Source organism: Molothrus ater, chromosome 24, assembly GCF_012460135.2.
Source record: "Molothrus ater isolate BHLD 08-10-18 breed brown headed cowbird chromosome 24, BPBGC_Mater_1.1, whole genome shotgun sequence".
Classification (NCBI taxonomy): domain Eukaryota; kingdom Metazoa; phylum Chordata; class Aves; order Passeriformes; family Icteridae; genus Molothrus; species Molothrus ater.
This window is the reverse complement of record NC_050501.2, coordinates 6,197,624-6,208,781: the sequence shown is the minus strand read 5'-3', so window position 1 is coordinate 6,208,781 and position 11,158 is coordinate 6,197,624. Positions and strand designations below refer to the sequence as shown.

The following is an 11,158-nucleotide window of genomic DNA, read 5'->3' as shown; positions in this document are numbered from 1 at the left end:
TGCAGCCAGGCCCTGATGGGCTGCTCCTGACCGAGGACAAACCCACAGCTGGGGAAGTTTATTCTGGAAAGCACTGAGGGAAACCAGGGAATTTTATACAGGGAGTTCTCAAGGGAAGAACAGGGCTCAGCACAAGCAAAAATATAAAATGTCAAGGAATTAAATTATAATGAAGAAGAGAAAACCCCAAATTCTAAGCTCACTTTGGTCAGAAAGCACCTGGAATTAGCAATATAACATGTTGCAAAGTCATCAGTTATTAAAAGGGAACAACCCACTGACAATTCCCAGCTGCTGTTCCAGAACATGGGAATCCTAAAGTCTGACTGTGGCACAGGCACTGCCAGGGACTGAAACTCTTTACAATATTTGCAGTCTGTGTGTGCCTTACAAAAAAACCCGCAATACTTGCCAGTTCATTCAACAACTGAATGTTCTTTTGGGGTTTTTTAAAATTATTTCACAACCCAGAAGGGAAATGCAAAGGAAGTTCCTTGATAATAACACGTGGCAAGCAGCAAAGGGAACCAAACAGGACAGAGCAAGGGGGCTGCAGGAGTTTAAAGACAGACAAAATAAGTTTGCACTGAAACTTCACAGAAATGTGAAGAACTGACAGAATTATAAATAGGAGGTTGCTTGGTATGGGGAATGTAAATTGCTGCTCTGCTGCATTTCTGTCATTTCACATTTGGTTCCTCCTGAACCCAGAATAAAACCAGAACACTTCACAGCCCCATTTCTGTGCCATGCTGCTTTGGTTTTTATAAAATGCCACCTTCAACAAGCCAGTTTAAAAGAATATGAGAGTTCTAATCCAGAGTTTTCAGCGCCAGTAATCCTGCTGTCAATCAACTGTAAACCTTTTAACAACTGCATTAGAACAAGTGCAGAATTAATCTGCAATTATTTTTCTCAAGTTAGTCCATGAACACAGAACTGAACTAAGGGAGGGGTTATGTGCGCTGCTCTGCTTTACAAGGAAAGGAAATGAAAATAATATGGGCTAAACAAATGAATGAACCTTGAAATTTAGATTGGTTCTCAAAAATTATCACGGAAACCCCCAAAATAAGGTCATTTCAATTAATGGAGGAAATAGACCCTGTGCAGGTTTCACGGTCTCTGCAGAAAATGCAGCACAGCTCTAAGACTAGAGAAAAAACTCAAAGATTAAAAATAAAATACCAACGTACGAATACAGCCCAACTTCTTTTTGCTATGAATACACTTTAAAACCTCTAAAAAAAAAAAACCTCACTAAAAATAGGGGCAGGGTTGTTTATTTGCTTTGACCGTGGCCACTAAAGAGCGCGGACAGCGCAAACCCGGGCTGGCCGCTCGGAGCCCTTCGGCCCCTCTCCCCCCCGCGCCTGGGGGTAGCAGCGGTGACACGGCCCCGCGTGGGTCGGGACCTCCGGGGCCGGGGCCGCTCCGGGCCCCGTGAGGAGCCTGGCCGGGGAGCGCAGCCCCGGGGGCGCCCGCGGAGCCTCCCCCCGTGCCGAGTCCGGCCCGGAGCCGCGCGATCCCCGCGCTGCCGCCCGGGCCGCGCCGCCGCGGCCTCTTCCCGCCGCCATTTTCTCCGCGGCGAGGAGCCTGCGCAGGGCGGGGGCGGGGGGGCACGGCGGCGCCGCGCGGGGCAGCGCGGTTCCAGCGCGGGCCTGCAGCGGGGCCGGGCGGTGCCCCCGTGCCCCGGCGGGGCCGCCGCGCCGTCCAACCGCCCTCCCTCATGGCCCCCCGGGCCGGCACTTACGCGGAAGAACCCGGCGTCCATCTTGGCTCCTCCGCCTCCTCCCGGCCGCGGCGCGCGCTGCCGTCCCGGCGTGCACCGCGCGCCCCCTCAGCCGTGCCGGGGGTGTGGGGGAGGGAGGGAAGGCGGGAGGGGCGCGAAGGGGTGGGCGGAGCCAGGCGCGCGCCGCGCAGGGTTTCCCTGCGCAGCTTGCTGATTGGCGGAGCGCCGGCGCGCGCGCGGGAGCCGGGCCAATGAGAGAGGGCGGCTGCTCCGGCGCGCGCGCGGGGGTGAGCGCGTCAGTGAGTCGCGCTCTCGCGAGATGTTGGCCCCCGCAGCTATTGCTGATGTCGGTGTCTCGCGAGATCTCCGGTGCCCTCACGGCCGCGGCTCCCTCAGGGATGGCGGTCCGGGTCGTGAGGGCGCAGCCGCCTCAGCCCCCGGCAGCGACCTCTCGGCAATGCCCCTCGGCTCCTTCCCAGAATAACGGAGGTCGTCCCTGGGCACAAGGCAGGGCTCTGAAGAGGTCACAGAAGAGTTGGGGTTGGAGGGGGCCTCTGGCGATGTCCCAGCCCAACCCGTGCCCAGGCAGGGTCACCAGGTGGCACAGGGACACGTCCAGGTGGGTTTGGGATGTCCCCACAGAGGGAGACTCCAGCCCTCCCTGGGCAGCTGTTCCAGGGCTCTGCCAACCTCATGAAAAGAAGTTCTTCCTCACGTTGAGGTGGAACTCTTTGTGTTTTATTTTATGGCCATTGCTCCTCATCCTGTCCCTGAACAGAGCCTGGTACCATCCTCTGACAGCCCTTGGGGTATTTTATGGGTTTATGGGATGCCCTCTCAGCCTTCCCTCCTCCAGAATAACCAGGCCCACCTCCTGCAGTCTCTCCTCATCAGGGAGATGCTCCAGACCCCGAATCATCCTTGTGGCCTCCACTGGACCCCCTCCAGCAGCTCCCTGCCTTTCTGGTCCCAAGGAGAAGTCATGAGCTCTCCAGCCCATCCCACTCCGGACAAACTGGTGTGACTGGTGTGGGTCACTGATCTCTGTGGCTCCTTCTGGGCTGAATTACAGATGCATTTTTGGGAAATAAATTGGTTATGGGGCTCAGGAATAAAACCCAAGGGAAATGATCATATTTTATCTGCTTAGACTTGTAGTAATCTGAGTCTTGCACGGCCAAACTTGGGACAGTGCTTGACTCGGTTGCTCCACAGCCCTGGCACTGTGGATGAGGGACTTCAGTAAAGGTGACAGCTGAAGCTGGAATTGCTTTATGTTTTTGTTGAGGAACAGGATTTAGAGCCCGTGGGAAGGCAGGAGGACACTAGGTGGAGCTCTGTGCCATCTGCTGGGACAAGGGAGGATGGAAATCAGGGGGAGAGCTGAGTTTTGGGTTCAGGACTTACCCAGCAGTGAAAAATTAAACATTTTTCCAGAGTATCTGGATCAGTGAAATTCCAGCTGGAGGATCTGACCTGATGAAGATCCTGTAGAACTTTCAGGAGGAAAAAACCCACAATTGATTCTTGCAAGGCAGGGCCAGCTGAGGGGGAGCATTCCCAAAATCTCTGTGTTTGGAAGTGGAACCTGGGGGCCAAATCAGGACAGGTTGGATCAGCCCTGAGGCAGCTGATGTTACCAGGGCAGGGAGAGTGTGGGATTGTTCCTGGAAAGCTCAAATCCACAGCAAATGGCACAGAGCAGGGATTTTGTTCCTTGAGAAGGTGTTTTGCTTGCTCAGCACAAGCTCTGGCTTTTGCTGCCAGGAGGGGTTGTGGGGCCTCCCAGGAGGTGCCAATGTGATGCAGATTTTAGTGGTATTTGAATTTTTCAGCTGGAGCAATGCTGGTGTGGCCCCAGCAGCCAATTCTGCTGCCAGCAATAGTAATTCTGTGAAACTGGAGCTGCTTGCAGTAGTTCTGCTTACTCTGCTTGTCAACTGTGCTGGCTTGAAATGAAGCAAATGGAAAGTAAACAAAATGTGCTACAAGTGGGTCTGGCTAGGGATGTTAAAAACAACAACAGTAAGATGGGCTTATCTTCCCCAAAAATCTTGATTTTGATCCCACGGAACTGCTCAGAGAACATCCAGAGACAGAAACAGAAAACCAGCTCCTTTATATTTTTTTTGAAAAAAAATGAGATGTGCATCTGCTGTCCCTTTTGAATTCTTAAATCAATCCTCCCTGCCACAAAAAATAAGGTAAAGAACCAGGACAGGAGAAATATTTACAAGGAGATTCAGAAACTTCACAAACAGCTGTCTCAATATTTGGTTTGGAATCCAAACCGTGCTCCACAGTTTCAGCCAAAAAAGAATATTGCAAAGTAATTGAATTTAGCTCCTGCACAGTAAAAATCACCAGTTAGTTAAACTGACCTGCTCAAGAGATCCAAGCTTATTGGAAAAAAATACAAAATATAAAATCTCAGACAATCTGGCAGTCAGTGGCTGACAATGGTGCTCAGTGTTCCCACCCCGTGGGCTCCGAGTGTCCCTGGGAATTCCTTTGTGCCACTGCTGCACACCCACAGCCCTGACACTCACAGAACAGCCTCGCTTCGGGTTGGTTTGAGAATAAAAAACGGCTAAAAATAGTTGGGCTGCACCAGAGAACAAAGCCCTGCAGGGTGAGCGGCACATTGGGGCTGCACAGAGCCTCCCCTGCTTTGTCCAAGCTGGTTTTTTCTATTTCCATGCTTATTTTTTTCAGTTAAAGGACTCAGATTTTGTGTAAGACAGAGCATTCTAAGACAGCTCCAGCCATGAACCTGAATTGAGAGTGAAACCCCTCAGACATTGAGTTCCTTCAGAAATGGAGAGTTACAGAGTTTATAGAAATAGTTAAAAATACTTGAAAATAAGAAGGAACTTTTCCTCAACCTGTACATATGTGAGATTAGAAACATGAAATATGAGTAAAGATAAATACAATTTTGATAATCCACAAACCTCTTCCATGTAACTCCTAACAAACTCAGGTCCAACCTGGCTTTGGGGCATGTCCAGACTTTTCCTCCAGTTCATCAGCAGAACAGAGAGGGTGCAGAGTCTCTGAGGAAGCAAAAGCTCCACCAAACCTGGGCATCTTCTCTTCCTGGTTTATCAGACCCAGAGGAGGCCTCGCTGCCATCCCGATGATTCCTAGACCTCCACCTGTTATTTCAGCCACAGCAGAAGTGTCCAGACCTCTGGTTTTTCCTCCCAAAGCAAGGAACCAGGGTTTGAATCACTTCACAGAGGGAATAACACTGGCTGCTGCTGCCAGTGCAGCTCTGAGCAGTCCCAGCTCCGTGGGGTGACAGTTCCATCTCTTCTCTGGCAGGTGAATGGTTACCTGCTCTGCAGGTGGATGTCCACAGGGATGAAGGTCACCGAGGGCTGCTGGGCCAGGCTGTGGCTGCTGTGCCCCACAGGAGGTGGCACTGCCAGCTTGGAGCCTTTGGGTTCCAGCTCCCGCCGCACTCGCATGCGCCTGGCAAAGGTAAAAGGGGAATTGGCACCTGGGCTGGGCTCTCCTCTCCCAGGGTAAGTTTTGGGGAGGTTCCCACACAACCCAGTCAAGCCAAGCCAGGATTTCATCCCTGAGATACCAAAAGTCCTCCCAGAACGTGTGAGCTCTGAGAAGTGAGGAATCAAGCTCTCCCTCTGGCAGCCTGGGTGCACACTCAGACCTTCCCTGCACCACCAGGAATCCCTAAAAAGAGCTCCCACCCTGCAGCCCCCATCAAGGAGCTCTTTGTGCTTCCTAAGATCCAGCCACAGAGCACTGCCAGTGAGATCCAGTGCACTGCAATCAGCACGTCAGTGCTTAGAGTCTCCTGGGAATTTTCAGCAGTGAGCCCTGGAATGCTCTGTGAGCTGAGAGCAGGGACTTTGGTCCATCCTGGTTTGGCTTGGTCACGTACCTGTTGTATGTTTTCAGGATGAGCAGAACCACTGTGAAAATGATAATCACCCCCACCACGATGGCAGCAACTATTGCTCCAGAGCCTGGAGAGAAGCAGGAAGGGAAAAAAGCCATATTTACAAAATTGTCACTGTAGTGTTTGAAGTTTGATAAGTTCAAAGTCCACTTAAAACCAAAAAGAGCCACCACCCCAGTCCTTTCCTTACTTTGATAGAGATTGTGTTCTTGGGACTTTGTGGTCACATTCACTGAGAGCTGAGTGTTATTGGTCAGTGGCGTGGCCGTCGTCATCTTGAGTCGGCTGCAAAGGGGAAAAAGAGGAGTGAAATCCTAAAATCTTAACCCAAATTTCACAGTGCTAATTAGGCAACTGCCCACCAAAGGCTCACTGAACTGGGGTTCTTCATGTTTTCATTGTAGTGGAGACCTGGCCCTGCTGAGGGAATGGAAATTCGAAATTGGTACGATGGAAACTTTGGTACAATCTTGAGCAATTTGCCTCAAAATATCCCCTGGTCAGTGGTAATAGGATAAAATAAGATATAAACACAATTATCTATCTTAAATGCTTTGGGATTTTGGCTTATTGCCTCTGGTTGAGATTCAGATCACTGAGCAAAAGAGTGTGAAGGATTCTGCATCCAGAATTCAGCAATGTCTTGAGGGAAAGGAAAAACTGATCACAGAAAGGTTTAAAAATTCCATTATAAAATAGAATTTAAAGGAGCTTCATTCATCTAACATGGAGAAGAAAAACCATTTAGCCCCTTCACTTGGAGCTCCAAAAGTGTTGGGACAAACACCAGCCCCTGAGCATTGCAACGTGGCTGTGGCAGGAGGTTGTGAGTTCAGCCCAGTGTCAGCTCAGGTCTGTTATTGGAAGTGGCTGAACTTCCAAGGGCACAGCTGAAAACATGCCTGTGTTTTGGTGGGTAAAAGTGTGGCTCTGGAAAGAGCAGCCGGGATGTTTGCTGGTTTTAAAAGGGTTTTCCAAGTGTCCCTGGAAACCTGAGCCATTAAAGGGCTCCTTCAGCCCTAGAGGGGTGTGAGCACCACTTCAAAGAGCCCTCTGGAACCAGCTCAGCTCCCAGTCCCAGGGCTGAGACACTCCAACTGCCCCTTGAAAAGTAAATTATCCTTCAGCACTTGATATGGAACTGAGTTTCCCACTTCAGATGCTGCTCAGTACAGCCAGGCAGGACTCTGGTGCTCCCCTGGGATACTGTGGCATGGTAACTTTAATTTTACACAGCACAAGATAAACAATAGCCAGAAATAATTCAGTGGAAATCAGTTGGTAATAAAAATTAAAAACCTGCAGAGCAGGTCAGTGAGGAATAGAGGGATCAGGAAGCAGCAGGAAGAGAAGTGGTTGGTGTCTGACTGGGATGCAGGATCAGAACTGCAAGGGCCACTCTTCAAATACTCCAGTCCTCTCAAGTTAAAAGTTTGGTTTTCTTCTTTTAATCTAAAAACCAAAATAACTTTGCCACAAGCCTGTAACTGGGTCATTCTCCTGTGAGTGAATGATTCCTTTGTTTAGCCAAGGCCAAGTTACTTCAGCAACATGAGCATCAGCTGAAATATTTTGTGTTTAGACTCTGCCCAGCCCTATTGTCCAGCACAGGGCTCACACACACCTCAGAGGGACCTGGGAGCCTCAGAGCTCAGGGACAGCTGTTCCTGTCTCCCCACCCCTCCTCCCATATGGAAAAAGGTTTAACCAGTGGCAGCAGAGGCTCAAGAGACTCTTCATGAAAAGCTGAGCAAGTGTTCTGACTATGGGCATAATTCAGAAAAAGCCACATCCAGCTCTCACCTTATGGCTCCTGACTTGGGCAGTGCAAATGCCAGACCTAGAGAAGCCTTTTTTTCCTCCTCTGGCTACCAAAATAAAAACTCCAAATAAGTAAAGCTGAATATTTTAATATTAAGCCATGAAATATTCATCCTTCCTACCTTCCCTCTCAAACCATCTTGGGAATGGGGAGCTGTTTGTGCATGAGTCACCCCCACCCAAAGAATTTTTATTGTTGTAGTGAAACCACCTGTTTATGAAAGGGATTAATTTATCCAGCAGGCTGCACCAGTTGAGGTGCAGTTTGAAAACTGCAGCAGGTTGGGATTTTTCTGCTTTGTGAGCTGCAAGGTCAGTGTCTCCAGCCAGGGTGGAAGGTGCCAGTCCTGCTCTTACCTGGAGTCCCAGCTCCATTCCTGCCCTGTGAATCAGCAGGTTACACCTGACCAAGCCTCTGCTGCAAGAAAGACCCAGAAAAGCCCAGCAAAATCCATGGGAACCTACTGATTTTCAGCCTGGATCCTACTCTGTTCAGAAAAACGTTTGGAAAATCAGGAGTGCTGGATAAAAGCCATTCAGCAGGGGAGAAGAAGTGGACTTTGATACAGTAATCACAGGACATTCTTTGTCCATGACACAGGGCTGCACTTCCCCCTGTGCACACACACCTGCCTGGGCTCTCAGAGCCTCTCATTCACTCTCCACACTGCTGGTTATTTTTGCACCCCCACGTTATGGAGCTGGAAATGTTTCCATAAAGTTCAGCTTTGGGCACGTTTCCATTTCAAACACCTTGGCAGATACAGGGGATGGGTTGTTCTGGCAAGGGGGAGCGGTGCCCCCTTTTCCAAAGCCTCCCTTCTGCTGCTCCTGCCCTGCTGGGCTGGGTTTGTTTGTGAGGAGATGGGGATCAGAGCTCACCTGTCAGCAGCACCTGGCAGTTCCAGCACAGGGGTCACAGGGAACAGAGGGGATTGTTTGAGGGTTTTTCCAGGGTGGCTGGACTTGGAGAGGCAGCTCCCTGCCAGGGAAGGCAGGTGCTGGTTAGGAGGATGCAGATTCAGAGCTTTCACCTGGGAAAAGGTGGGGTTTGCATGGAGCTGTTCCTGCCCTCACCTTCCCAGCACCCCGGGAACACGGCCAGGGATTGAGGCAAGCTGTGATTTCAGGAGTAATGAAAACATAATGTCCTTCAGTGAGACCTGAACGTGCCTGGGTTTACCGTGAGAGGCTCCAAAAAGGGAGGAAGGAGGAAAGAAAAGCCCAAGTTGAAAGTGGCCTGAGGCAAACAACCCTCCCTGTGCGAGCCTGAGTGTCCCCATGCCAGGGCAGCACCTTTACATAAGCATCTTCTCAGGTTCTGGCATGAGCTGCCCAGGTTGAGCTGCTGCAAAAACACACATTAAAAGCAGTTCATTGCCTTGCCAAGACAGAGGGGCACAAACTGCAGGCAGCTCTGGGCAGTAGCACCAACTAAAAACCCCTCAGTAATTTCACCTGCCTGGTTTAGATCATGAGAGGCACCAAAACCCCTCAGCTCCCACAGGTGACAAGAAGTGGCAACAGGACCCCCCAAAGGAACACCCTCATTTCTAAAGCCATGCCTGGAAATACAAACTTGGTAGACTTCTGTCACTGACTCATCCAGAGCAGTGTCTAAACCAGACTGTGACCTGCACGTTGCCCAATTAGATTTTCTTTAAAGCCAGCAATTAAAGGCTCATATAAAAAGGAGGGAGAGGGGCTTTTAATGCAGGCAGCGCAAGGGGGAATGGCTTCCCACTGCCAGAGGCAGGGATGGATGGGATATTGGGAAAAACTTCTTCCTTGTGAGGGTGGGCAGGCCCTGGCACAGGGTGCCCAGAGCAGCTGGGGCTGCCCCTGGAGCCCTGGCAGTGCCCAAGGCCAGGCTGGACACTGGGGCTGGAGCAGCCTGGGACAGTGGGAGGTGTCCCTGCCATGGCAGGGGTGGCACTGGATGGGCTTTAAGGTCTTTTCAAACCCAACCTGTTCTGTGCTTCTCTATGTACAGAATTCTGTACACAGTACAAAGGAGCCACATAGAAACACGGCTCCTCTCAGTGCTCACAGCAGCTCAGAGGCAGTCCCAGGATTTCTTGCCTACTGTTGAATCAGTGAGGCACCTTCCCTGTGCAGAGCCCTGAAGACACACACAGCAGCTGACACCTCACACGTGCAGCCTGTTCTCCACCAGGACCCCTTGGCAAAGCCTCAGTGCCCCAGTGTGGCACCCACAGAGGGACAATAACTCTGTCAGACCCTGAAGTCTCTGCTCTGCCTTTGTCTCCTGGTTTGTAATCACTAAATCAACCCCTCCTGCCATCCAGCACAATGCATCCCATCAGTGAAAGCTGTTTACAAAAAGCTACGCTTGCCTTAGCAAGGACTTCCTGGGGCATTAAATACATTAATTACCAGGAAAAACCAGAAATCACCATTTAAACCTGTCAGCAGCTTCAGTGTGTTCCCAAATAATACAAGCAGTGTAGTTTTGTTCTGTGCTGGAGACACTCAGTGAACTGTAACACAATGCTCTGAGCTTTCGAGTTCTTTTCCTGTTAAATATTACTCTGCCAGCTCTTTCCAGCACGCTGCTCAGCAGATTGGAGAAAAAAAAAAGTATAGAACAAAAAAAAACCAAAAAAAACAAAAACAAAAAACAACAAAAAAACCCCACCCAAAACCACAAACAAATAACCACCAACAAACCCATATTTATAGTGCCAGGGTTGAATAAGTCAGGACAAGAGATTCAGCGTCCCCAGCGATGAAAGGACACCGCCGGCGATGGAATGAGCTTTCCACAGCCGCGCGGGTTCCCTTCCTCCGTGCCAGGGCAGTCCCAGTGCCGTCCCCTACGGGCTCCCGATTGATGGAACAACTGCTCAAGCAGCAGCTGAACAGAAAAACGTGCGAGGACATCTGCTCTCTATCTCCCTCTGGTTTGGAGGCACCGATAAAGAACTCGCGTTTCCCGTGGTACATCCACAGTGCCTCGCACACAAACCCGGAGTAACCGCGCTGCAACCATCGCTTGGAACGGGGCGGAAAGGAACAGAGCTTTAGGCAGAAAGGAAGAGAGTTTTAGGGCAGAAAGTGACCGTCTTAGGGCAGAAAGGTTACAATGATCCCCATTCAGAGCGGTTCCTACACCCGACCCTCAGCCGGCGCTACTCACGGAGGATGCTGCGGGCTCGGGGCTCCGGCGCTGCCGCAGCGGCTCCGGCTCCGTCCGCCCGCCGGGGCTGCGGGGCTGCCCCCGCCGCCGCTCCCGCCCCTTCCCCGGCGCGGAGCTGCCCAGCCCAGCCCAGCCCAGCCCAGCCCAGCCCAGCCCCGCCGCTGCCGCGGGGAGCCCGGTGCCTGCTGCGGCCGGAGGGAGCCCCGGCACAGCCCCGCCGCCGCAGGTGCCTCCCCGGGGCCGCCCGGCCCAGCCTGGCCCGGCCCCCAGCGCCGCCTCCCCGGGCCCGTGCGGGGCTGCGGGTGCCCCCGATCCCGCCGGGCAGCGGCTGAAGGGATGGAGGAGTCTGGGATAAATCCCCGTCTCACAGCGGGAGTTCCCAGGCTTTGGGAACAGCCCGGTTTTTGCGGCTCTTGCATGCCCAAAGGTCTCCCAGGCACTTCGGGATCCCCAAGCACATTCAGCCCAGAGACAGAATGAGTCGTTTTGTCCACTCGTCAATGGAATCAAAAGGATC

General features: G+C 51.7%; 2 protein-coding genes across 10 annotated transcripts in view; both read right to left on the bottom strand.

Moving 5' to 3' along the window:
- The window catches only part of SRRM1 (serine and arginine repetitive matrix 1), a 17,736-nt gene extending 15,898 nt beyond the window's left edge, over positions 1-1,838 (bottom strand). For all 9 annotated transcript variants that reach the window (XM_054517211.1, XM_054517212.1, XM_054517214.1 and 6 more), the window contains exon 1: positions 1,754-1,838. In XM_054517211.1, coding sequence (XP_054373186.1) covers positions 1,754-1,774 — 21 coding nt within the window. In that variant the 5' untranslated portion in view covers positions 1,775-1,838. The remainder of the gene's footprint in view (positions 1-1,753) is intronic.
- A 2,714-nt stretch (positions 1,839-4,552) lies between these two features.
- NCMAP (non-compact myelin associated protein) lies at positions 4,553-10,710 on the bottom strand. The gene is made up of 4 exons (XM_036397101.2): positions 10,642-10,710; positions 5,851-5,945; positions 5,643-5,727; positions 4,553-5,209 (listed from the first exon to the last, which is right to left on the bottom strand). The coding sequence occupies exons 2-4, from the start codon at positions 5,933-5,935 to the stop codon at positions 5,068-5,070; spliced, it is 312 nt and encodes a 103-aa protein (XP_036252994.1). The 5' UTR covers positions 5,936-5,945; positions 10,642-10,710; the 3' UTR covers positions 4,553-5,067.
- Positions 10,711-11,158: the final 448 nt, after the last annotated feature.